This window comes from Rattus norvegicus, chromosome 1, assembly GCF_021556685.1.
Source record: "Rattus norvegicus strain SHRSP/BbbUtx chromosome 1, alternate assembly SHRSP_T2T, whole genome shotgun sequence".
Lineage (NCBI taxonomy): Eukaryota > Metazoa > Chordata > Mammalia > Rodentia > Muridae > Rattus > Rattus norvegicus.
This window is the reverse complement of record NC_141534.1, coordinates 20,333,046-20,359,476: the sequence shown is the minus strand read 5'-3', so window position 1 is coordinate 20,359,476 and position 26,431 is coordinate 20,333,046. Positions and strand designations below refer to the sequence as shown.

The 26,431-nt window shown below is 41.5% G+C and overlaps 2 protein-coding genes across 2 annotated transcripts in view; one reads left to right on the top strand and one right to left on the bottom strand.

The window, feature by feature from the left end:
• Samd3 (sterile alpha motif domain containing 3) overlaps positions 1 to 20,301 on the top strand; it is a 47,450-nt gene extending 27,149 nt beyond the window's left edge. The window contains 2 exon segments of the mRNA NM_001172116.2: positions 1,898 to 2,065; positions 18,023 to 20,301. Of these exon segments, the coding sequence (NP_001165587.1) occupies positions 1,898 to 2,065; positions 18,023 to 18,034 (180 nt within the window). The 3' untranslated portion in view covers positions 18,035 to 20,301.
• Positions 12,980 to 13,605, bottom strand: Tpt1l3 (tumor protein, translationally-controlled 1 like 3). Its single transcript, XM_087604868.1, has one exon. The coding sequence runs from the start codon at positions 13,570 to 13,572 to the stop codon at positions 13,054 to 13,056; it is 519 nt and encodes a 172-aa protein (XP_087460994.1). The 5' UTR covers positions 13,573 to 13,605; the 3' UTR covers positions 12,980 to 13,053.
• Positions 20,302 to 26,431: the final 6,130 nt, after the last annotated feature.

The following is a 26,431-nucleotide window of genomic DNA, read 5'->3' as shown; positions in this document are numbered from 1 at the left end:
TTTCTCCAGTTTTTACTCTTTTGGTCAAGTTGTTGTGTTTTTGGTTTTTTCCCCTACATCACGTAAGATGATGCACACACTTTACTTTTCAGATGTCTCCTGAGGATTATATTTGGGTTTGCAACACAAGGCTGCAGACTATGTCATGTCATAAGGAGCACATGATTTCAGAATGATTAAGAAAGCTGCGTCTGTGTGGGACTTCTCACCTCCTTAGCTGGAGACTCTAGGAATGGGCGATGGCTGTGCTCCAGAACGGTTGTTTTCCACTGAATCCACCTACTCATACTGTTATGTGATTAGCTCACAGGGCAAAGCACAGAGCAGGTACTCACAACATAGCAGGTACTCATGTGAGTGAGTAGGCCCATGGACAAGCACACATGATTGATCGACTTGTGTTTGAGAGATGTGTGAGGAAAGGCTGGAGAGTTGTCCATTCCACGATCTCCAAGCAGGTGATGGCTATGGGTGCAGCAGAGCTCCTGTCCCTTCTGAACTGTAGAAAACACAAAGTGATCTGAACTAGGTCATGTCAGGACTGAGGAAAACCACAAGCTATCTACTGGTTTTGTGCTGTCGGTATAAGACAGCAACAGCAGAACATCCAAGCCTGGGGGATATAACAGAGCATCTCTGAGTCACTCATGCCTAGGAACTTAATCAAAGCATAAGGAAGCCCCAGACTGAGCCTGTGGAACGCCTCCATATAACTGGTCAGATGCCAAGATGCTTTAGGAATAACACTTTGTAAGTATCTTCCACAAGTAGCTATTCCCAAGATTCATGCTCTCTCTTCCCCTCCTCACCTCTTCTGGTTTTTAGAGAAAGGATTTCGTTATGTATCACTGACTGTCCTGGAACTGGCTCTGGAGACCAGGCTGGCCTCAGACTCAGAGATCCACCTGCCTCTGCCTCTCAAGGACTGGGATTAAAGGCATGATCTTATACCACTACCCAGCATCATTAAAAACAGTTTAGGAGTGTTCTCTCTATTTCTGTCTCTCTCTGTCTCTCTCCCTCAACTCAGTCAGCAAAGTGCTTGCTAATAAGCATGAGGACTCCAGTTTGAAAGTCAACACCCACGTAAATAGCATGATAACACATGCATTCTTACCATCTCAGTGCTGAGAAAGAAGGGACAAACAGATCCCTGCAGCAGGCCCAGCCTAATCATTAAGCCCCAGGCCAGTGAGAGACCAAGGTAGGTGGCTTCTTAAAAAAAAAACCAAAAAACCCTGATTGACCTCTGGCTTTCATATGCATGTGCACACATAGGATGTGCCCCTGAATAAGCAGCTACACACACAGACACACAGACACACAGACACAGACACAGACACACACACACACACACACACACACACACACATATGCACACATATGACAGGAAAGATCATGCTGCTCCATTTGGTAGCCGAAGAACCTAGGCTAAAGGAGTTACTTACTGGAAGGTATCTGGTTAGTGCAGAGTAGCTTTAGTACTGGATCTGAATCTTCCCAAGCTAGGCTACAGAGGTTTCTAAAGACCAAGGACTGCTGGGACTTGAGCCATGAGACTAGCGATGGCAATGGCTAGATGCCAAACCTCTGACTAATGTTTTCTTCTTAGTGGCTCTGTACGCTCCCAAGAAGATAAGTACACTGGTTGGGTTGGGTTCTGTTTGGTGTTTGTTGTTTGTTTTTGCTGCGTTTTGGTTTCTTAGCTCTAATTGAGGGACTACAGTTTGAACACAGAACTGTTGCAAGGATAAATCTAAAGATTGAATCATTGCTTCTATTCTAATACGATGAAAGCTATTTCAACCCTAAGGGTCACATACAAAGATCGTATTGTTCTACAGGACTATACGAAGCCCTTTAAAGACTGATTGGCCTGCTTTATTATTTTATACAGTTTTTATGGAAACGAGCCCTCAAGGATCGCTTTAAATATGTCCGAAGACCCATAGAAGACGATGAACAAGTCATGAGAAATAAGTGTAAATTTGGACACCGAAGAGGCCAGACAAGGAAGTCTCTCGCTGACATAAGATCTAACGAAATTAAAATTGTGCAGATAAAAGTAAACCTGAACCCTAAACACTCCGACAACCTCGGCTGATTAATGACGTGACGATAAATCGTAGCACGAAAGCAAAGCGAGATACCCTTTAAATGTCGCCAATAAAATCAACGGTTTGCATGTCTGACATAATGTTTCTTAAAGCTTGTCAGTAACCAAGATGTTAGTTAGTATACCTCTCATCACCATGCTCTTCACAATCTTCAAAGAAACTGGGGAAACCTTTTAGGCTCTGGGTTCCTGAACTATCTCTCTTCTTCTCATTCTGTACTGCACTTACAATTCTCTTTTCCTCTTAGTTTTTAGAATGTCTCAAGAGGTCAAACTTGCTTCAGATTCTTATCTATCCAAAAGTGAACTTGAACTGCTGATTCTCCCGCCTTTGCTTCCAAAGTATTGGGATTACAGACCTGCACCATCACACTGTCTTGCACTTCGTGTTGTGATCCTCATATTACTATAGAGAGCTATGATCTTAACATTAATTTAGATTTTTTTAAGTCCTAGAGATTGAACCCAGGGTCTTGTGCATGCCAGGCAATGTTCTACTGAACTGTGCTCCTACACCTAGAACCATTTTAATGCTCACATTAGGTGGTCCGCAGTCCCAAGGGTCTGGAGAGACAGATATTCACAAGCATGGTTACAGAGATCTATACTGGCTTCCCTCAACTGCTGGTTGAGAAGGCTTCCAACCCCAAGCTGTGAGTAGCTTCAAGCTGAGGACCAGGCAAAGCCTAAAGACTCCTTCTCCACCAAGGAGAGGCCATGTGAGCCTTAACAAGTGTTTTTAAACTACTCAGAGCCCAGATGTCCTCAGAAAAATATTTTCCTGTTTAAATTACTAATTGCTAACTATAATAAAAGATTGCTGTACAAATCTTAGGAACGCTGTACAAATTACTAAATATAGACATTGAATTTCTTGCCTTCTTAATTACATTTTCACTTTAATCTACAGGAATATTATAAATCCTGATTCTTTATACATTTATATTTTAAAATGTGCATGATGTAAGCATTCTATTTTTTCATCTGGTATATTTGTTTATTATTAATAGAGTAAACTCTGTGATCGGGTCAGTTTCCACAGTATTTTTCTAAGAACTCCAGTTCGTGGACATATGCTTACCATGTTTGTAAAACATGCATTCCAGCATCATGCACCATGTAAAGTTTCAGACAGAGGTTTATTGCTTAAATATTTTATTAAAACTGTAAATGAGGCTTTCATGTGCTGTCAGTTAAGATACTACTAATTATAGGTCTCTTTGACAAAATGACAAGACCACTAAAGGGTACCCTGAATTTAGTAAGGAAGATTTTTTAGAAATTTTACTTGTACAATTCCAGATACACGCTTAAACCACAGTGTCTGTGAAAGCACAAACTTGTAAGCACACACGTGGGAGGCTCAGGCAGGAGGGCAGAGAGTTCAAGCTTAGTCTAAGCTATAGATTGAGACATTGGCTTTTGAAAAAGGAGAGAAAATGAATTAAAATCATGATAAGATAGTTTTACATTTTTAAGAATGTTGCACATGTTCTTAAAATGTCACTCTAGAAAAGAACAATATTACATTATTGCTGTGTAACAGTACTCCTGGGGAGATTTCACCCCAGACAAGACATTGGTGACAGACTAAGTGCAGATACTATCAATGTCTAACTCGGTGAGCCAAGGAGTGTTATTGGGGCTACTTACAGGAGCAGAAATGGCTCAGCGTGGGTGACAACTCACCAAAGCCGGGGGTCTAAAGCTTATTGCACAATTTGTAAGCAGCTCATTGGGGTTGGATGGTGTTCTTTTTCGGTGGCTTGGATGGTCTGAGCCCCCTCTTTGTAGTTTAGTTCACCTGAGAGCCTTGTTAGCATGTCAGATGATCTCTGCTTCTCCCAGGTAGGTAAGCATATCTGGGCATTCTCTGGGCCATCTTTACCCTTGAGCCTAGTGAATCTGACCAGTTTCAGGGACTTCCTAAACTACTATGAATTGTATACTTCCTATCTCAGAGAGCTTCCTTGCAATATAGGATGTTTCACCTCTCCTTAGGACATCCTGCTATTTCCCTTCCCTATAAACATTCTGTTTTAAATATTTCACCTCCACTTTAACGTTGTATATGTTAAGTTTTTCTCTAAAATGGAAGGTTTTAACCTCAAGGGAACTGATGATAAGAATTGTGCATAAATTGATTTCCTCCCTCAAAAATCAGATTTTTGCTACACTGAAAGTGAAGTTCCTTTCTAAGTAAATTAAAAATAAGTTAATTCAGTTCCATACCCCCACTTTTCCTGTGGTTCATATCACATTGAAACACTTTGGAACTGATAAAGTTGAATAAATAGCAATTGTCCCCTGAGTTGAAACTTCATGTCTCCTGCAGTCAGAGGCCACCTTGAGAGGCACGAATCCCAATTGATGTGTTCCTTTAGTTAATATAACACCTCTGAGTTCTCTTTGTACATTGTCTCTTGTCAAAACACCTTAGAATTATTTGGAACTACAGTGTGTGTGTGTGTGTGTGTGTGTGTGTGTGTGTGTGTGTGTGTGTGTGTGTGTTTGTATGTCTGTGTGTCTGTGTGTCTGTGTCTGTATCTTCTCTTCTAGACTCTCAGTGGCGTCTACATTATGGGATGGATACCTCTAAGGCCTACACAGAGGCATTGATTTAAACAGAACAGGGAATTGAATTTTTCAGGACTGGGCTTTATTTTGTAATTAAACAGAGATATTTACTTTCCTGCTGTCTAAACTAAAACAGAAATTGGTTATATCTGAGTAACGACAGTTTTCCCGGGAAGGAAATCTCATTGAAAGTATTTACGTACTTTTCAAATGGAGCTGTAAATTACTGTTTCCTTAAAGTCTGGTGCCTCTCTGTACCAGATTTTGTCTTCTATAAAGTCATAAGCTTTTAAGGAATGAAGCACAGAACCCATGTATTTCTATATATTTTCCAGCTCCCGCAGTGATAAAAAATGAATAAACATGATTGTGGAAGTTGGCAGACCCTCAATACACTGGATTTATGTCATGGATTTTAGTACCTCATACTGATTGTCTAAATTACTTTCAATCACCACTTTGACCTTCTGATAGCTCTCTTAAGGTTTGAACATCAAAGGTGTTTGGTCTTAGATATTGTTGGGTAATTCTCATATTTTAAAAGTTTCTTGGCTGGTACAATATGTCCACACTATAGAAAAATAAATAAATCTCATATGCTGTAGAGATGCAAAACGTTAGAGCAGGCGAGAAGCAGGAAGCTACCCACACATTCTAAGGCAGAGAAGAGGGATTGGTCCCTTGAAGGAAGGGATTCAGGAGGCGAGGAGGTTGATTTGATTTGATTGGTTTTCTGCAGTTACTTCTTTCTTTGGTGATAGGGCACAAGAATGGATGGCGTCTCAAGCAATGAATGTGGGGTTCTTAGTCCTATCACATAAACTTCCATAATCCATAATCACTTGTGTGACTCTCGACAGAACCTCTTGTTCCTTGCCTTCTATGCTCTCATAGTTTGGCTCTGCGCAAACTATGCTGTTTAGCTATAGTGCTCAAAGCAAGAGCAGTACTGGTACCCTACCTGTGCATCTGGGGACTTGAGTGCCTCTGACGGTCCACTAAGAACATGCGCACCATAGTTCACTGTGCCAGGATTCTAAGCTCCATCTCCAGACCACTCCCTCAAGAAGCTGAGTGTTTTGCTGTCTTTAAAAATGTCTTTCCAACCTCCAGACCTCGTGTTGCTGCTTGTCTGGTCTTGTATCAGTACAGCAGTCACACCACCACTTACTAAGCATTTGACTTTTGGTGTCAAAAGAAATAAGGGAAAACAAGGGAAAGACTGAGAATAGGGAAGCGGTAGCCTGCCGTGAGGCTTGAAATGTGCCCAGATAATCCAGAACCAGATGATTATTTATAGTTCCACTATCTATGTTTCCTTCCCTTTTTAAATTAATTGATTATGAGTGTTCATGTAGATGTATGTGCTCGTGTACATGCCACGGTGCTTGTGTGGAGGTCAGAGAAGACCTTTGTGGACTCAGGTCTCTCTTTCCATCTTCATGACAGCTATAGGGAGTAGACCGAGGCCACTAGGCTTGTACAGTACACACTTCTGACCAATGACCCATCTCACCAGCTTGCTTACTCTTCTATTTAAATCTGTTTAGTTTCCTTTTCTCAATTGTATTTTACTGTATATTTCTTAGTGAATGTGCTGGTCACTCTTCTGTCAACTTGACACACACACACTAGAGTCATCTGAAAGGAGGGAGGCTCAATTGAGAAAATGCCTCCATAAGTTCCATATGTAGGGCATTTTCTTCATTAGTGATTGATGGAGGAGGAGGGCCCAGCCCATTGTGGATGATGCCATCCCTGGGTTCTATAAGAAAGTAGGCTGAGCAAACCACTAAGCAGCACCCCTCTGTGACCTCTGCATCAGCGCCTGCCTCCAGGTTCCTGCTCTGTTTGAAGTCCTGTCCTGAATTCCTTCGGTGATGAAGCCAAATTAACCCCTTTCCCCCAGCTTGCTTTTGATCATAGCGTTTCATCTCAGCGATAGAGACCCTGACTAAGAAGGCGAGTTCATATAAATGTGTAGAATCTCAAACCAGATGCTTTAACTTCGGTGACCGAATGTTGCTGGCATTTTCTCCTCCTCTGTTGTTCTCTTGGTCTCCTGTCATCCCACCCTGCATTTGTTACTTAATAGTTGTTACTGAACGCTTGTCAGCCATGCTTAGTGTAAAGCCAGTGTCTATTACCGGTGGGTGGTGACTTACTTCAGAATAAGGGGAAAAAGGACTCCTCTCCTTATCATCTGGTTCCAGGATGACTTGGTAGCATGTGGCTTCTCATAGATCTAGACTAGGACAGAGGTGCTGTATAGATGTGGAGCACTGGGACAGAAGCTTGTAAGCCCTGGCTAGCCGGAAGAACACCAATACCAACACTCTCTTGCTCCTGTACAGGCTGCTGAGACAGTGTGGAGAGGGCTGGAGGGATGAGCCCTGTTGTGTCTCTGTTGTCTGGCAAAGGGATAGATAGTGGTACCTGGTGCACCCAGGGACACTTGATCTTGGAGACCACACAATCTTTATTCGTTTTTAGGATCACTTGGAGAGCCTCTGGGCCTCTTTTAAACACCCCAACAAAGCCACTGGGATATACACACACTTTTAAAGAAAAGATTTGCTCATTTTATCTTCCTATTTTATTTTTGAGACAAGATCTTACTATATATCCTTGGATGTCCTGGAATTTGCTATGCAGACTAGGCTGGCCTTGAATTCATAGAGAATCTGCCTGCCTTTGCCTCTCGAGTTCTGAAATTAAAGGTGTGCACCCCTCTCCCAGCTTTATTATTTTTTTTATTTTTTTTTATTAACTTGAGTATTTCTTATATACATTTCAAGTGTTATTCCCTTTCCCGGTTTCCGGGCAAACATCCCCCTCCCCCCTCCCCTTCCTTATGGGTGTTCCCCTCCCAACCCTCCCCCCATGGCCGCCCTCCCCCCATAGTCTAGTTCACTGGGGGTTCAGTCTTAGCAGGACCCAGGGCTTCCCCTTCCACTGGTGCTCTTACTAGGATATTCATTGCTACCTATGGGGTCAGAGTCCAGGGTCAGTCCATGTATAGTCTTTAGGTAGTGGCTTAGTCCCTGGAAGCTCTGGTTGCTTGGCATTGTTGTACATATGGGGTCTCGAGCCCCTTCAAGTTCTTCCAGTTCTTTCTCTGATTCCTTCAACGGGGGTCCTATTCTCAGTTCAGTGGTTTGCTGCTGGCATTCGCCTCTGTATTTGCTGTATTCTGGCTGTGTCTCTCAGGAGCGATCTACATCCGGCTCCTGTCGGTCTGCACTTCTTTGCTTCATCCATCTTGTCTAATTGGGTGGCTGTATATGTATGGGCCACATGTGGGGCAGGCTCTGAATGGGTGTTCCTTCAGTCTCTGTTTTAATCTTTGCCTCTCCCTTCCCTGCCAAGTGTATTCTCTTTCCTCATTTAAAGAAGGAGTGAAGCATTCACATTTTGATCATCTGTCTTGAGTTTCGTTTGTTCTAGGGATCTAGGGTAGGTAATTCAAGCATTTGGGCTAATAGCCACTTATCAATGAGTGCATACCATGTATGTCTTTCTGTGATTGGGTTAGCTCACTCAGGATGATATTTTCCAGTTCCAACCATTTGCCTACGAATTTCATAAACTCGTTGTTTTTGATAGCTGAGTAATATTCCATTGTATAGATGTACCACATTTTCTGTATCCATTCCTCTGTTGAAGGGCATCTGGGTTCTTTCCAGTTTCTGGCTATTATAAATAAGGCTGCGATGAACATAGTGGAGCACGTGTCTCTTTTATATGTTGAGGCATCTTTTGGGTATATGCCCAAGAGAGGTATAGCTGGATCCTCAGGCAGTTCAATGTCCAATTTTCTGAGGAACCTCCACAATGATTTCCAGAATGGTTTTACCAGTCTGCAATCCCACCAACAATGGAGGAGTGTTCCTCTTTCTCCACATCCTCGCCAGGATCTGCTGTCACCTGAGTTTTTGATCTTAGCCATTCTCACTGGTGTGAGGTGAAATCTCAGGGTTGTTTTGATTTGCATTTCCCTTATGACTAAAGATGTTGAACATTTCTTTAGGTGTTTCTCAGCCATTCGGCATTCCTCAGCTGTGGATTCTTTGTTTAGCTCTGAACCCCATTTTTTAATAGGGTTATTTGTCTCCCTGCGGTCTAACTTCTTGAGTTCTTTGTATATTTTGGATATAAGGCCTCTATCTGTTGTAGGATTGGTAAAGATCTTTTCCCAATCTGTTGGTTGCCGTTTTGTCCTAACCACAGTGTCCTTTGCCTTACAGAAGCTTTGCAGTTGTATGAGATCCCATTTGTCGATTCTTGATCTTAGAGCATAAGCCACTGGTGTTTTGTTCAGGAAATTTTTTCCAGTGCCCATGTGTTCCAGATGCTTCCCTAGTTTTTCTTCTATTAGTTTGAGTGTGTCTGGTTTGATGTGGAGGTCCTTGATCCACTTGGACTTAAGCTTTGTACAGGGTGATAAGCATGGATCGATCTGCATTCTTCTACATGTTGACCTCCAGTTGAACCAGCACCATTTGCTGAAAATGCTATCTTTTTTCCATTGGATGGTTTTGGCTCCTTTGTCAAAAATCAAGTGACCATAGGTGTGTGGGTTCATTTCTGGGTCTTCAATTCTATTCCATTGGTCTATCTGTCTGTCTCTGTACCAATACCATGCAGTTTTTTATCACTATTGCTCTGTAATACTGCTTGAGTTCAGGGATAGTGATTCCCCCTGAAGTCCTTTTATTGTTGAGGATAGCTTTAGCTATCCTGGGTTTTTTGTTATTCCAGATGAATTTGCAAATTGTTCTGTCTAACTCTTTGAAGAATTGGATTGGTATTTTGATGGGGATTGCATTGAATCTGTAGATTGCTTTTGGTAAAATGGCCATTTTTACTATATTAATCCTGCCAATCCATGAGCATGGGAGATCTTTCCATCTTCTGAGGTCTTCTTCAATTTCTTTCCTCAGTGTCTTGAAGTTCTTATTGTACAGATCTTTTACTTGCTTGGTTAAAGTCACCCCGAGGTACTTTATATTATTTGGGTCTATTATGAAGGGTGTCGTTTCCCTAATTTCTTTCTCGGCTTGTTTCTCTTTTGTATAGAGGAAGGCAACTGATTTATTTGAGTTAATTTTATACCCAGCCACTTTGCTGAAGTTGTTTATCAGCTTTAGTAGTTCTCTGGTGGAACTTTTGGGATCACTTAAATATACTATCATGTCATCTGCAAATAGTGATATTTTGACCTCTTCTTTTCCGATCTGTATCCCCTTGATCTCCTTTTGTTGTCTGATTGCTCTGGCTAGAACTTCAAGAACAATATTGAATAAGTAGGGAGAGAGTGGGCAGCCTTGTCTAGTCCCTGATTTTAGTGGGATTGCTTCAAGTTTCTCTCCATTTAGTTTAATGTTAGCAACTGGTTTGCTGTATATGGCTTTTACTATGTTTAGGTATGGGCCTTGAATTCCTATTCTTTCCAGGACTTTTATCATGAAGGGGTGTTGAATTTTGTCAAATGCTTTCTCAGCATCTAATGAAATGATCATGTGGTTCTGTTCTTTCAGATTGTTTATATAATGGATCACGTTGATGGTTTTCCGTATATTAAACCATCCCTGCATGCCTGGGATGAAGCCTACTTGATCATGGTGGATGATTGTTTTGATGTGCTCTTGAATTCGGTTTGCCAGAATTTTATTGAGTATTTTTGCGTCGATATTCATAAGGGAAATTGGTCTGAAGTTCTCTTTCTTTGTTGTGTCTTTGTGTGGTTGAGGTATAAGAGTAATTGTGGCTTCGTAGAAGGAATTCGGTAGTGCTCCATCTGTTTCAATTTTGTGGAATAGTTTGGATAATATTGGTATGAGGTCTTCTATGAAGGTTTGATAGAATTCTGCACTAAACCCGTCTGGACCTGGGCTCTTTTTGTTTGGGAGACCTTTAATGACTGCTTCTATTTCCTTAGGAGTTATGGGGTTGTTTAACTGGTTTATCTGTTCCTGATTTAACTTCGATACCTGGTATCTGTCTAGGAAATTGTCCATTTCCTGAAGATTTTCAAGTTTTGTTGAATATAGGTTTTTATAGTAAGATCTGATGATTTTTTGAATTTCCTCTGCATCTGTAGTTATGTCTCCCTTTTCATTTCTGATTTTGTTAATTTGGACGCACTCTCTGTGTCCTCTCGTTAGTCTGGCTAAGGGTTTATCTATCTTGTTGATTTTCTCAAAGAACCAACTTTTGGTTCTGTTGATTCTTTCTATGGTCCTTTTTGTTTCTACTTGGTTGATTTCAGCTCTGAGTTTGATTATTTCCTGCCTTCTACTCCTCCTGGGTGTATTTGCTTCTTTTTGTTCTAGAGCTCTTGGGTGTGCTGTCAAGCTGCTGACATATGCTCTTTCCTGTTTCTTTCTGCAGGCACTCAGCGCTATGGGTTTTCCTCTTAGCACAGCTTTCATTGTGTCCCATAAGTTTGGGTATGTTGTACCTTCATTTTCATTAAATTCTAAAAAGTTTTTAATTTCTTTCTTTATTTCTTCCTTGACCAGGTTATCATTGAGTAGAGCATTGTTCAATTTCCACGTATATGTGGGCATTCTTCCCTTATTGTTATTAAAGACCAGTTTTAGGCCGTGGTGGTCCGATAGCACGCATGGGATTATTTCTATCTTTCTCTACCTGTTGAGGCCCGTTTTTTGACCAATTATATGGTCAATTTTGGAGAAAGTACCATGAGGAGCTGAGAAGAAGGTATATCCTTTTGCTTTAGGATAGAATGTTCTATAAATATCCGTTAAGTCCATTTGGCTCATGACTTCTCTTAGTCTGTCGACATCACTGTTTAATTTCTGTTTCCATGATCTGTCCATTGATGAGAGTGGGGTGTTGAAATCTCGTACTATTATTGTGTGAGGTGCAATGTGTGTTTTGAGCTTTAGTAAGGTTTCTTTTACGTATGTAGGTGCCCTTGTATTTGGGGCATAGATATTTAGGATTGAGAGTTCATCTTGGTGGATTTTTCCTTTGATGAATATGAAGTGTCCTTCCTTAACTTTTTTGATTACTTTTAGTTGAAAATTGATTTTATTTGATATTAGAATGGCTACTCCAGCTTGCTTCTTCCGACCATTTGCTTGGAAAGTTGTTTTCCAGCCTTTCACTCTGAGGTAGTGTCTGTCTTTGTCTCTGAGGTGTGTTTCCTGTAGGCAGCAGAATGCAGGGTCCTCGTTGCGTATCCAGTTTGTTAATCTACGTCTTTTTCTTGGGGAGTTGAGGCCATTGATGTTGAGAGATATTAAGGAATAGTGATTATTGCTTCCTGTTATATTCATATTTGGATGTGAGGTTATGTTTGTGTGCTTTTCTTCTCATTGTTTTGTTGCCAAGACGATTAGTTTCTTGCTTCTTCTAGGGTATAGCTTGCCTCCTTATGTTGGGCTTTACCATTTATTATCCTTTGTAGTGCTGGATTTGTAGAAAGATATTGTGTAAATTTGGTTTTGTCATGGAATATCTTGGTTTCTCCATCAATGTTAATTGAGAGTTTTGCTGGATACAGTAACCTGGGCTGGCATTTGTGTTCTCTTAGGGTCTGTATGACATCAGTCCAGGATCTTCTGGCCTTCATAGTTTCTGGCGAGAAGTCTGGTGTGATTCTGATAGGTCTCCCTTTATATGTTACTTGACCTTTTTCCCTTACTGCTTTTAATATTCTTTCTTTATTTTGTGCGTTTGGTGTTTTGACAATTATGTGACGGGAGGTGTTTCTTTTCTGGTCCAATCTATTTGGAGTTCTGTAGGCTTCTTGTGTGTCTATGGGTATCTCTTTTTTTAGGTTAGGGAAGTTTTCTTCTATGATTTTGTTGAAGATATTTACTGGTCCTTTGAGCTGGGAGTCTTCTCTCTCTTCTATACCTATTATCCTTAGGTTTGATCTTCTCATTGAGTCCTGGATTTCCTGTATGTTTTGGACCAGTAGCTTTTTCCGCTTTACATTATCTTTGACAGTTGAGTCAATGATTTCTATGGAATCTTCTGCTCCTGAGATTCTCTCTTCCATCTCTTGTATTCTGTTTGTGAAGCTTGTATCTACAGCTCCTTGTCTCTTCTTTTGGTTTTCTATATCCAGGGTTGTTTCCATGTGTTCTTTCTTGATTGCTTCTATTTCCATTTTTTTTTATTTAAATGCACTTTATTTTTAGACAACCCACATGACATGGTTTTTTTTTTTTCTTAAAAAAAAAAAAAAACAATGCCTCCACTCCAAATAAATCACGGTCAAAATAAAAGGTCAAGATGATATCAGTCCCATTTGTCCTAAGTCCTGGTGTTTTATGGATGGTAAGCAGCAGCCAATTATGGTGACAGGCGATAGATCCAATTTGTTAACATTTTTCCATCTCTAAGCCATCCTTAAAGAAAATCATGAATGGAGTCACACCATCTTCACGGTAGTCCAGGAGAGCAACCATGCCATCTGGATTCATGTTTTCACCAATAAAAAACTGGTAGTTATTGAAATTAGCAAGGATGTGCTTAATTTGATCTGCAGCTCCAGTCATACAAGGCTTTACCCTTTCTGGTTTCTGTTCTTCAAGTTTGCCCTTGAGTGATTTCATGTAGTCTTTGATATACTTTTTGTAGGCCTCTTTTGTGAAGATGGTTTCTTGTAAGTGATGGTTCATGACAATGTCAACACCGGTGACTACTGTGCTTTTGGTACCTTCGCCCTCCGGACCTTCAGCGGAAGCATTTCCACCAATGAGTGAATCATCGATGGCACCCTCTGTTCTACTGACCATCTTGCCCTCCACCTCCAGGCACAGCCCGTCCGCGATCTCCTGGATCTTGTAGATGTCGGAGAACAGCTCGTCATGGCTGATGAGGTCCCGGTAGATGATCATGGTGACGGCTGGGGACAGTGGCGCTAGCCTGACAGTGCGGAGCGAGCGCGGTGCAGCCGGAGCGGCGCTCGGGGGGGAGGGGGGAGCGGGCAGAAAAGCTCTATTTCCATTTTTAATTCATTCAACTGTTTGATTGTGTTTTCCTGGAATTCTTTCAGGGATTTTTGTGTCTCCTCTCTATGGGCTTCTACTTGTTTATTTATGCTTTCCTGGAATTCTTTCAGGGATTTTTGTGTCTCCTCTCTATGGGCTTCTACTTGTTTATTTATGTTTTCCTGGAATTCTTTCAGGGATTTTTGTGTCTCCTCTCTATGGGCTTCTACTTGTTTATTTATGTTTTCCTGGAATTCTTTCAGGCATTTTTGCGATTCCTCTCTGTAGGCTTCTACTTGTTCTCTAAGGGAGTTCTTCACGTCTTTTTTGAAGTCCTCCAGCATCATGATCAAAAATGATTTTGAAACTAGATCTTGCTTTTCTGGTGTGTTTGGATATTCCATGTTTGTTTTGATGGGAGAATTGGGCTCCGATGGTGGCATGTAGTCTTGGTTTCTGTTGCTTGGGTTCCTGTGCTTGCCTCTTGCCATCAGATTATCTCTAGTGTTACTTTGTTCTGCTATTTCTGACAGTGGCTAGACTGTCCCTATAAGCCTGTGTGTCAGGAGTGCTGTAGACCTGTTTTACTGTTTTCTTTCAGCCAGTTATGGGGACAGAGTGTTCTGCTTTCGTGCGTGTAGTTTTTCCTCTGTACAGGTCTTCAGCTGTTCCTGTGGGCCTGTGTCTTGAGTTCACCAGGCAGGTCACTTGCAGCATACAAGTTGGTCTTACCTGTGGTCCCGAGGCTCAAGTTCGCTAGTTGGGTGCTGCCCACGGGCTCTCTGCAGAGGCAGCAACCAGGAAGACCTGTGCCGCCGTTTCCGGGAGCTTCAGTGCACCAGGGTTCCAGATGGTCTTTGGCTTTTTCCTCTGGCGTCCGAGATGTGTGTGCAGAGAGCAGTCTCTTCTGGTTTCCCAGGCGTGTCCGCCTCTCTGAAGGTTTAGCTCTCCCTCCCATGGGATTTGGGTGCAGAGAACTGTTTATCCGGTCTGTTTCCTTCAGGTTCTGGCGGTGTCTCAGGCAGGGGTCCTGCCACTCCTGGGTCCTCCCCCACGGGAGCCCAGAGGCCTTATACAGTTTCCTATTGGGTCAGGGATGTGGGCAGGGGTGAGCAGTGTTGGTGTTCTCTTCCGCTCTGCAGCCTCAGGAGTGCCCACCTGACCAGGCGGTGAGGTCTCTCTCTCTCACCGGGTCTGGGAGCAGAGAGCTGCTGCGGGCCGGGATCCGCGGGTGTGGGACTTCCGGTAAACACAGAACGTGCCTGGTCCTAGAGGAATTCTGCTTCCGTGTGTCCCAAGCTCACCAGGTAGCTTTCTTGCAGCAGAAAAGTTGGTCTTACCTGTGGTCCCGAGGCTCAAGTTCGCTAGTGGGGTGCTGCCCACGGGCTCTCTGCAGCGGCAGCAACCAGGAAGACCTGTGCCCAGCTTTATTATTTTTAATTATATATATTAAGTGTATGTGAGTGTCTGTGTGCGGGTATGACCATGTGCAAGTATCTGAATTCAATCCCAATCAAGAAAGAAAGAAAGGAAGAAAGGAAGAAAGGAAGAAAGGAAGAAAGGAGAAAGAAAGAAAGAAAGAAAGAAAGAAAGGAAGGAAGGAAGGAAGGAAGAAAGAGAAATGGTTGAATAATATTTTGATTATCACATTATTCTTTTTTTCTATTGCTTCTGAAAATTTAAAAAAAACCAAACTCCTTTTTAGCTAGCATAGTCTCCAGCCACCATCTGGTGGCTCTAATGGCAGAATCATGCCCAACCTGATCAGCACTGGGAACGCCAGGCTTCCATCTTGCTTCCCTGTGACTTTTCTGACTCTCCTGGAGTGGTGGAAACATTCCTGAGGGACTGGCTGGTCCTTCCGGTCTGTGACTTTGTTCTGTAGCCAGTGAGGGAGATCTGTGAGGAGCACTGACGTGTACTAGAATAAAACTGCTTTAAAAGTGGAAAACAAAACATCTCCCTGCGTATAAACACATGCACTTTTCATTTCCCTTCCTAAGACATTCGTAAGGGACACTTCCTGGAGTCTGAAACATGGGAGAACCGAAGTAAACATTTGTCCCATCGGGATGTAAAATGCTCTGCCAACTATCGCGGTAGTTTATTGAGCGAGAGGACCGTGTTAAGTTATCGACACCGTATTTACCGTTCCTCTTTTCTTCCTGTTTATTTAGTATGTACACGCTTTCTGAGTATAAAGCTGGGAAGTGGTATTTCGTGCTACTCGGTTTGACCCAGAAATAAAGTAGCTTGCAAGTTGTGCCAAAGCCTGTCTGGGAATCCTTGCAGTGTCCCTGTGGCTGTTTCCTGTGGCAAGGCTGTTTGTTTCCTGCTGCAGCTGACACATGGTGATTGATTGCATAAGTACTCATTTTTATATCCTTCCCACAGATGTCCCTCTCTCGGTTCAAAACCAAACTAGACAGCATAAAATCAAGAAAAATGTTGACGGTTAACTGTATTCCAGATACAATACAATTATTCCCACCAGGCAGCTAATTTACCAATTCTGGGAAGTTTTACAAGTCAGCACTGGGCAAAGCTGATCGCTTGAGGCTCAGGCCTGCATGCTAAATCCGGTAGCTGATCAGAATGAAAAGGGAAAGCATCATTCCCAAATTCTACTTAGTGACCAGATCATTCAAAACAGGCACAACTGGGATTTGGATTGAACAACCCCCCACCCCGAAGTTCCAACGAGGCACTCTCCAACAAAAATAGAGCATGAAACACGGAGGTAATTTCTAGCTTTCTAAAAAAGGTAAGAAGAAGCATATGAAATTGACATCAGTATCTTTTACTAAGCCAGTTGCGGCTGCCATATTACCTTTTCGATGTGCGATCATTATAAAAATTAATGATATAGTCTACATTCTGCTCTTGCGTTTGAAATCTAGTATTACCAGCATGGCCATCAAATGAGACAGGCATGTTTAAGCTCATCAGAAGCCACGAGTGCCTAGTGCCTATCATGTTGGGTCCCTCAAGTCTATTTAACCTTGGGGAAAAGGTAGAGGAGAAGAGGGTGATGCTCGATAGAGAAGCGTAGCAGCAGACATTTTTTACACAGTGCAGTAGAAGTAGAGTATACCTGAAGGAGAATGAAATTTTAAAAATATGATGTTTAAAGGGTTTTTTTTTTTTGACCATGAAAAGATTGTTTTACTCCTTGAAAATATTCTCAACAGAGAACACTATCAGAAACAAAGCTCTTTGACCTTTCAGAAATCATTATGCAGACAGAGTGGAAATTACTGTGAAATTATGAGATTTCTTTTAGACAGCGCACGTATTCAAAGTTTAAGTATGATTTAAGAACAAATTACGAATTGTGCAAGTTCAAGTGTCTTTTCAAATGTTATAACCCATATGCAGGCTTCACTCGTCCTTATGAAGGAACTCTCCTACTACGGAAGCAAACTCCAGCTTTAGAAAAAACACACGGTGTCTTGAAAAGAGCATACCTTACTGGAAAGCTCTGAATTTGCCCTCTGTGATTGTTAGTCGGAAAAACAGAAGCACTTCCGCCTTTGTAGAGAAGCCAGGTCACGTTTCCTTCTCATTGCCAACTTCTGAAATAAAAATAGCACTACTTTTTAAAACTACTTCATGCAATCTGTCAGTATAGCACGAGGTCACATTATATAGACAGCACTGTAACGAGGTTTAATGTCTAAAACCGTGAACTTTACTACTCAAAGATGATACGCTGTATGTCAGCTGCATGACAGTGGTGTCCTTGATCTTATCAAGGTATTAATGTTCACACAATTGTCATTCTAAATTGTATGTATGTAGGTATTTTGTCTGCTTGATCATCCATGTACCGCATGCATGCCTGACCCTTGGAAACCAGAAGAGGTCATTGGTATCGATACCTTGGCTTTGAAGTTACTCAGGATTGTGAGCTGCCATATGGGTGCTCGGAATCGAATTTAGGTCCTCTGAGAGACCAGCTCTTGACCTTGAAGTCATCTCTCCTGCCCCAATTCTGTCCTTGAAGCTGGATCTCAGGTAGCTTGGTTTAGCTTTGAGTTCCCTGTGTAGCCAAAAGCTGAGCTTAAACTCTCATCCTCCTGCCTCTAGGTTCCAAGCGCTCGGATGGCAGATGTGTGCCACCACGCTTGGCTTCTAACAAGACACTGTCTCTGCAGAATCATTCATTCAGATCGCAGAGTCTAAAATGAGAGTGTGTTTATTAAAACTCAACTTGAGTTTATTCACCTTCGAGAAAAAAGAAAAGGTTCAATTACATTTGTTTTTAACCATTCTGTATTTTCCCCTTTTCAAAAGTAGGCTCAATGGTCTGTTGCCATCTAATTTAGATACAGTCATCTTCTCATTTCTGTCCTAGCCATCGGCCTAGACTTCAGACAGCTGGCACTGAACCCTGAGGGGTTCAGTGAATCCCCAGGGGTTGTAGAGGCCACTCCACAAGTCCCAGTGCAGTAAAGGAAGATCCGCTCTGTCTGAATCTAGCAGTTCGCTTTCTCATTAATTCATGATGACTCCCTTGAGGCCACCGTCCTGGAGTGTCCTTTCCTGTCTCCCTGAGCAGGAGTGGTGTCTTTATCCCTCATACCGTCTTCCTCTCCCTTTCCATTTTCCTTGTGAGAGTACATCCCACGTATTCTTTATGAAAGACACCTCAGCTGCAGTTCTGTAAGAATCCAGTGGGGCTCATCCCTGAATTCCCTTGTCTAGTGTTCACTGCTAAGGAATGGGTTTAGGGAACAAGAGAAGCAGGTCTACACTAGCAGAAACATCCAGAAAATCTGGTCATCTTAGTGTTTGAGAAACCAAGACTGATGGAGGTCTTTGTCCTAAGGAGAGAGACCTGGACCAACCAATTTCTAAGTTCCTTTGAGCTCTGACAATGTCATTAAAAATACATCTAATGTCAGATAAATCTTTCAAAGGGGAAGAATATTGAGAACTTAAATTCTGATGCACTCATTTAGTAAGGAAATATACCCAATCTGGTACCTAAACCCTAACCATGGCTAGTCCCATTAGTCGATCCAATAGGAGCTGCCTAGATATTTCAGCATCATAATAGGTAAGGGATGTCATAATGGGTAAGTTCATCGTGCATAAATGTGAGTATCATTAACATCAAAATTTTATTATATTTAAATAGTAGCAAGCCATGCATATAACTCAAGTTTAGATTTCATTTTACTTAAGAAATACTTTCTATATATTTGAGAAGATATAAAATAATGTGCAGTGTGTGACAAGCACACAATATATGAGACAAAATGGGCACCAAGATTGGCATTTAGCTTACCACTAGATAGCTGCTGGTACTAGATAATTGCATGGACCTGAGTTTTCCTCCCCTCCCCCAGCACTCGCCTTGCCAACATCACGGTGTTTGGAAGTAACCATGCCTTGGATTTTATGTTACCCTTTATCAGGTTTTTAAGACGGTGATTTCCATGTCATCTATGTATGGAATGAATTACTGTTTCATATGACTTATTTTTGAGATAGATAGGAAATCATGATATGATGGAATTGGATAACTTCCTTTTTTCCACTTGCTGTGATGTCTTTGGGATACAATCAGGCTGCTATTTCTTTCTTTCTCCACAGGTTGAGTAATCTAATGTGACAGGGAATCCCATTGTCTCTGGATGCTTGCCTACCCATCATCCTCTGACTTGTGTCTGGTTTAGTTTTAGGACATATGCAGGAACTTTTGCCAAAGACTTTTGCACAGGGCAGGACTGCTGGTTTATAGATTGTGCAAATCTGCAACTTTGCAAGACAGGGTTACATTGTTTTCCTAAATGATTGTAGACATTTGACTTCCTGAGCAAGACTTATTAGATGCCTTTTATACTCAAACCTGAAAGTAAATTGTTTTATTAGTCCTGATTTTCATGGTAATTATTCATGAATTGGGTATTTCTTCATATATTTCTAAAAAGTTTACATGTACTTCTCCTTGAAATTCCTGTTCATAAAGGTCTGAAGGAGCTGAAGGGGCTTGCGACCCCATATGAACAACAATGCCAACCAACCAGAGCTTCCAGGGACTAAGCCACTACCCAAAGACTGACCCTGGGCTCCAACTGCATAGGTAGCAGTGAATAGCGTAGTAAGGGCACCAGGGGAAGGGGAAGCCCTTGGTCCTGCCAAGGATGGAACCCCAGTGTACGGGATTGTTGGGGAGGGTGGAAGGGGGAGTGAATGGGGAGGGGAACACCCATATAGAAGGGGAGGTGGGGTTAGGGGGCTGATGGACAGGAAACCAGGGAAGGGAATAACATTTGAACTGTAAACAAGAAATACCCAATTTAATAAAAATGGAAGAAATTCCTGTTCATGCCCTTGACATTTTTTGTCAGCTTATTAATTTGCAAAAATCATAAATACATATGTATTTTATGAGTATTTCACTTATATGAGCTTTATCAATTATATCCATTGTCAGTATCTCCTCTCAGTCTGTGTTTTTTCTTTTAAACATCTTTCTGCTTGTGTTACGACATAGTTGTCGTTTTAATGCAATTATGGTTATCAGTCTTCTCACTTTTGATTTAGTTCCTTCAGAAAACCTTTTTCCACCTTGAACTGATAAAAATATTCTTTAATTTCCTTTAATTAAAAAAAAGTTTTGCCTTTAACATGAAAGTTCTTAGATCATAAAGGACTCTTTTTATTTTGTGAGCAAAATAATGCTGTGTGTTTGTGAGACAGCCCTTCTCCTCTCCCCGGGGACCCGTGGTGCACCTTTGCTGCTCCTAGTTCTGGTCTGAAAGTGTCTTGTACTCCGTTGCTCTGTCCAACAATAGCTGCATTCTTTGAGTGTGCATTGAGGAACATCTGGATACCTTCCACTCTTCTTATTACATTGTTATCATAATAATCTTATTATTGTTTTCCAGAGGAGCCTTATCCTTGAATTTTACAGTGTGTATGTGTGTGTGTGTATTTATATGTGTGTGAGTATGCGTGTTTGTGTGTGTGTCGTGTGGGGGGTGTGTGTTGTGTGTGTGTGTGTGTATGAGTGTGTGTATAGGTGTGTGTATATGTGTGTGAGTGTGTGTATGTCTTGTGTGTGTGTGTGTGGTGTGTGTGGTGTGTGTGAGTGTGTGTGTGTTTGTGTGTATATGTGTGGTGTGTGTGAGTGTGTGTGTTTGTGTGTGTGTGAGTGTGTGTATGTGTGGTGTGGGGGGATGTGTGTGTGGTGTGTGTGTGTGGTGTGTGTGTGTGGTGTGTGTGTGGTGTGTGTGTGTATGTGGTATGTGTGTGAGTGTGTGTGTGAGAGTGTGTGTGGTGTATGTGTGTGTGGTGTGTGTGAGTGTGAGTATGTGAGTGTGTGTGTGGTATGTGTGTGTGAGTGTGTGTATGAGTGTGTGTGTGAGTGTGTGTGTGGTGTGTGAGTGTGTGTGGTATGTGTGTGTGAGTGTGTGTATGAGTGTGTGTGTGAGTGTGTGCGTGTTTTGTGTGAGTGTGTGTGTTTGTGTGCGTGTTTTGTGTGGTGTGTGTGGTGTGTGTAGGGGTGTGTGAGTGTGTGTGTGTGTGTGTGTGTGTGTGTGTGTGTACAAGCTGAAGGTCAGAAGACATCTCTCTTGAATTGGCTCTTTCTTGACACCTGCTAGGATCCAGAAGTTGCCATCAGTTTATCAGTCCTGTTCATCAGCTGAGCCATCACACTGGCCCACTCTTGGGCTTTATGTCTTTTGTGAGTTTTAGGATTTGATCATCAAGATACTAGCTGGTTGTGCTCTTGATAATTATATCTTTTTTTTTAAAAAAAATTATGTATGCATTTGTGTCTGCATGCACGTCAGTGCACATGCATGCAAGAATCCATAGAGCCAAAAGGAGGCACCCAGATCCTCTGCAGCTTGAGTTACAGGCAGTTTTGAGTTACGTGACACATGGGTTCTAGGAACAAACTCTGTCTTCTGAAATAGGAGTCAGTGCTTTTTAACTTCTCTCTACCACAGATAGTTTATGTATTAACGGGAATGTTGTCGAGTCTATATCGTTTTGGAAACAGATGACTTCTTAAAAGCTGACTCTAACTGTAAATAGCCAACCCCTACATCTATTTATAACTAATTTTCTTCATGCACGTCTTGAATGTCTTTTTATAGATTTATATTACGTTACATTACATTACAGTAAAGGCAATTTATTATTATTTTTGAAATAGTAAAAATATTTTCTAGCTGAGTGAGATGGCACATTACCTGTAACTGCATTACTTAACCACCTGGGTTAGGGGGACTGAGGGTTGGGGACCAGCCTGGGTTACATGGTAAAACTCTTTGATGGAGTTGGTTCTCTCTTCCATGGTGTGGACTCAGATTGTTGGCAGGTGCCTTAACCACTGAGCCATCTCTCTGGCACCTGTTTCTCGTTCCTGGTCTCAATAGATAGTCGAATGATATAGTATAATATATAACATTATATAATTTAGTATGTTTGATATGACTATGATTTTAAGGAGCATCATTTTTTAAAACTTCGTCATTCAAAAACAATGCTAGCTTGAGACCTTTTTGTTCAATAAATATAATTTTTTAATTTACCCTTTTACTTTGATGAATATTTTTCTGTAAATAATAAATGTATGTGTAACTATATGAAATGCTTTTCGACATTATTGGAAATGATTCTGTTTTTCACTCCAAACTGCCTCAGATACTGTGTAATATTTATGTATATTTGGACAGGCCAAGTAAATTATGGAGCTTTTAAAACATTACATTTCTCTCTTCTGTCTCAAACCTTTCCATAACAGTGGCTCCCAAACTGGGTTTTAGCAAGATAACATGTGAAATACTATGTGGAAATCAGTCACATTTCTCTTCAGGTTCCTAGTTCCTTTGCAATGTCAAACGGACAGTGCTTCCAGGGATAAGCCCAAGTTAGTGTCCCTGGTTCCTGGTATTTTGACCTAATTCTTCATTTTATTCTGAATTCTCCTCTCTCACACTGTTCTTTTATATTTGAGGATCACATCAGAGAGGCATTGTAGAATAGCTGAGCTCTCTCTCTCCTCTCTCTCTCTCTCTCTCTCTCTCTCTCTCAATTCTCAAGCAAACTTTACATAAATTGTGAGCATTCAGCTTCAAAGGTTAGGTAGAATTGAGCTCTAAAACCCTTCCTTTTCTTTGTGGAACAATTTTTATCTAATAAAATTGAGTAAAATGGGAGAAGCTTTATTCTAAGCCATTCTAAATTACATTTCTCTAGGAATTCACTTGATCTATGTCTGGCTGGTTCTACTGAGCTCACAGGCATAGAGGTAGACACGACGTCTCCCTAACATCTGTAACATTTGATGTCAGAGCCCACAAATTCTTTGGTCTTGTTCACTTACAGATGCCATCTGCCTACATCCTGGTGAGCTAGCCTGTTTGTTAGCTTCCGTTCAAATGTCCTTAACTGAGTTTCTCCAAAGGAAATTGATAGAAAGTTTTCTTTCTTTCTTTCTCAAAGCTGTCTTATAAGTTTTTACCAGTGGTGTGTGAGATATTCTCTAACTACTCCCAACCCATCAAGCATATAATGACCAGGAGTGATATAGTGGCATACATACAGATTTATAGGCACACATACATACCCACAAATAAAAACAAATACAATTTTTTAAAAAGAGCATAGATTAGAATTTCATTGTAAGTAACTATTTAATTTGTTTTCATAAGTGACTGCCCCTTAGTTAACCATGTTCAAGGCCAAGTGAAATTACATACATTTGGCAACACACAATTAGGTATACATCCAGAAGACGGACATGCAGCCTCTCCGAGAGCCGGGTTTTCACGAAGTTTTCAACTGCCCCGAAACATGAGAGCCACTGACACTTTGAAAATCTTTGACAGGAAGATTCTGTTTACCTAGACTCGGAGGTGGATGACACATTAACTGGTTCCAGTGAGCGTAGGTGAAAACAGACAGGGACTGGAGAGAAGTTGACAAGAGGATGAGTCAAACTTTGGAAATAAGAAGAAAGATGATTGGGGGCTGAACACCTCTCAAGGACATTCTTAAGATGGTTTTTTTTTCTCACATGAATAATTCCATTTTGCACTCACATAGACAGTTAAGACAGTATGCTCAGAACTCTTCCCAAGCAATATTTTTTTCTATTTCTTTCATAACATCAAATCATTTCTTAAAGTGTCTTAGTTAGTTAGGGTTTCTATTTCTATGATGAAAGACCATAGCCAAAAGCCATTTGGGGTGAGAGAGGGCTTATTTGGTGTACACTGTAATATCATAGTTCATCACCGGGAATATGGAACCTAGAGGCAGGAACTGAAGCAGAAACCATGGGCTGGCTTGCTCAGTTTGCTTTCTTAACACAGAACCAGCTTCCTAACGGGTGGCACTGCCCACAATGATCTGGGCTTTCCCACATATGTCATCAAGCAAGAAACTGCCCTCTGCAGCTTGCCTTATGGGCCAACCTGAGAGAGGTGTTTTCTCAACTGAGTCTCCCTCTTCTCAGATGAACTCAGTTTGGAACAAATTGAGAAAAATCAACGAGGGCATAAAGTGACCTTAGGGCTCTGCTGTTCTGTCATTTCTTGGAGTCGATGTGCTCCAGATATAGGAGCTGAGCCAGAGCACTGGCAATCAGGGATGGGACCCAGCAGTTCGCCCTGACCCTTCATCACCTCATAAACATTAGTGTTATCTCCATTAAAATTCTTTTAACACAAAGTTTAGCAATTAAAAAAATCACTTATTAGACTGTCTAAAATTTCAGGATATCACTGGGGTGTATGGCCATGACAAAAGACAAGTATGGAGTTAAGATTTAGGAGGAAGGAGAAAAAAATTAAACCCCTCAAGTTTCCAGAGGCCCTTTGAGGTGCTGTTCTCCTTTCTGAGAAGCAGCTTCAACAATTCTCTCTTAGTTACATTAAAGTGGTGCTGTGGTAGGAACCGGCTGTCTCAGTCCACCCAGAGATGAGGGAGGAGACGTTCTGGAGCCAAGGTGTTACGATTGGTCAGCAGAAACTTGCCAATGTGTGCAGCAAAGGAAAATGTTTTAAGGTGTGGAGAAAGGGCTCTCCCACCACTGGTGTCACCCACTGGGAGTTTGGTGTCTGTAAGCATCTGCATTAAGGATAGTAGTGGACCTAACTGGTGCAGAGTGAGAAGCATGGAAAGAGAGAGGTGAGAGAAAGCCTGTGAGCTAGGCTAAATCTCACCAGCATGGTGGATTCTATTTATACAGGGGTACATAAGCCGTTATGGATTTTTTTATGTCTCACTACCTTGACAGTCACTTAAATGACAAATGCATTCAGTGGCTAAGAAACACACCCATGCACACACAATAAGTCTGAAATGTTGGGAAGGCTATTATTAGTATTATTAGCATTTTTAGTATGCTGTGTTACAAATAAGTAAATAAATGTAGATGAAGAGAAAATTCTACCCTGTGGTAAATAGAGTGCCAACTAATAATACATTTGGAAAAGACAGATAAGCCAAATGCCCCTTGGCAGTAAAGACACCAACTTTTGCGTCAACGGGTATTCGATCTGGTCGATGAAGTTAAGTGAGCTGGCCAGGTGTGCTGGCACTCCTCGGTAATCCCTGCACTTGCAGGGGACAGGGGACAGGGGACAGGGGGCAGGGGGCAAGTTGGGACAGAGTCCCAAGTCATTCTGGGATGCATAGCCTCTCTAGCAAAACCTCCCGTCAAAAGTCCAACACATAACAGAAAGTCATTCTCAAATACAACACAGTTCAGACATGGAGAAGTGGAAAGAGCTGGTAGATTCCAGCTTAACCAACTGAGAAAAGTTATTATCTTTGAAGGAAGTGGCTGCCCATGCCTTTAATCCCAGCACTCAGGAGGCAGAGGCTGTTGGATCTCTGTAAGTTCAAGGCCAGCCTGGTCTACAGACCTAGTTCTAGGACAGCCAGGAACATAAAGGAGCAAAGAAAACTTATACCAAAAAAAAAAAAAAAAGACAGAAACAAAAACAAAAACAACAAACAAAAAAATAAAAGGAAAAAGAAAGGAAGGAAGGAAGGAAGGAAGGAAGGAAGGAAGGAAGGAAGAGAAAAGATAGTTATCTTTAACATAGGGACAAATTCCCATTTACTTTTCCTGATCCTTACTTCAAATGCAGAAGCTCTAGGGAAATATCACACAGAGAGAAAAGATACTTACTGATGAACCACTTTTCAAATCTGAATGAGCCAGAAAGTTAGATCCCCCAAACTTAAATGTCTTTGTACTTAGGAAAATTAAGGGGCAAAGGAGCATCCTGTCTATAGTTTGTTGTTAGTAGGACTCCATGAAGGGCATCCGTAAGTTCTATTTATTTAAACTTTAATATCAACTGGAAATTATATCAAAATAAAGGAGAAAATGGGCCCTGGGCCCAGGGAAGAGGCTGACTTGATCTTCCTCACATTTTCCTGCCTGTGTAGTAAGAGAGCCTTTCCTAACACTCAGCTCAGCTCCTCTCCTCAGCTCTTCAGCAAGAGCTGCCTGACCAGAGCACTGTACCCTGATGAGGATGAGTCTCAGCTTCAAATGCCTTAACTTTCAGACCTTGATCAACTTATGGTTTACTCAAATATCTAAGGACCCATGAGGCTCCATGGTCAACATTAAATGGTACAGTCTCAGAGACAGTGGGGACAAAATTAAGTCACATTGGTGTAGATGACTAGGAGGTCTGGTGTCCTCATCAGTCAACTAAGGAGGAAGGGCAGTAGGGGTGGAATTCTCTGGGAGGCCAAATTTAGAAACCTCTAGAAAATG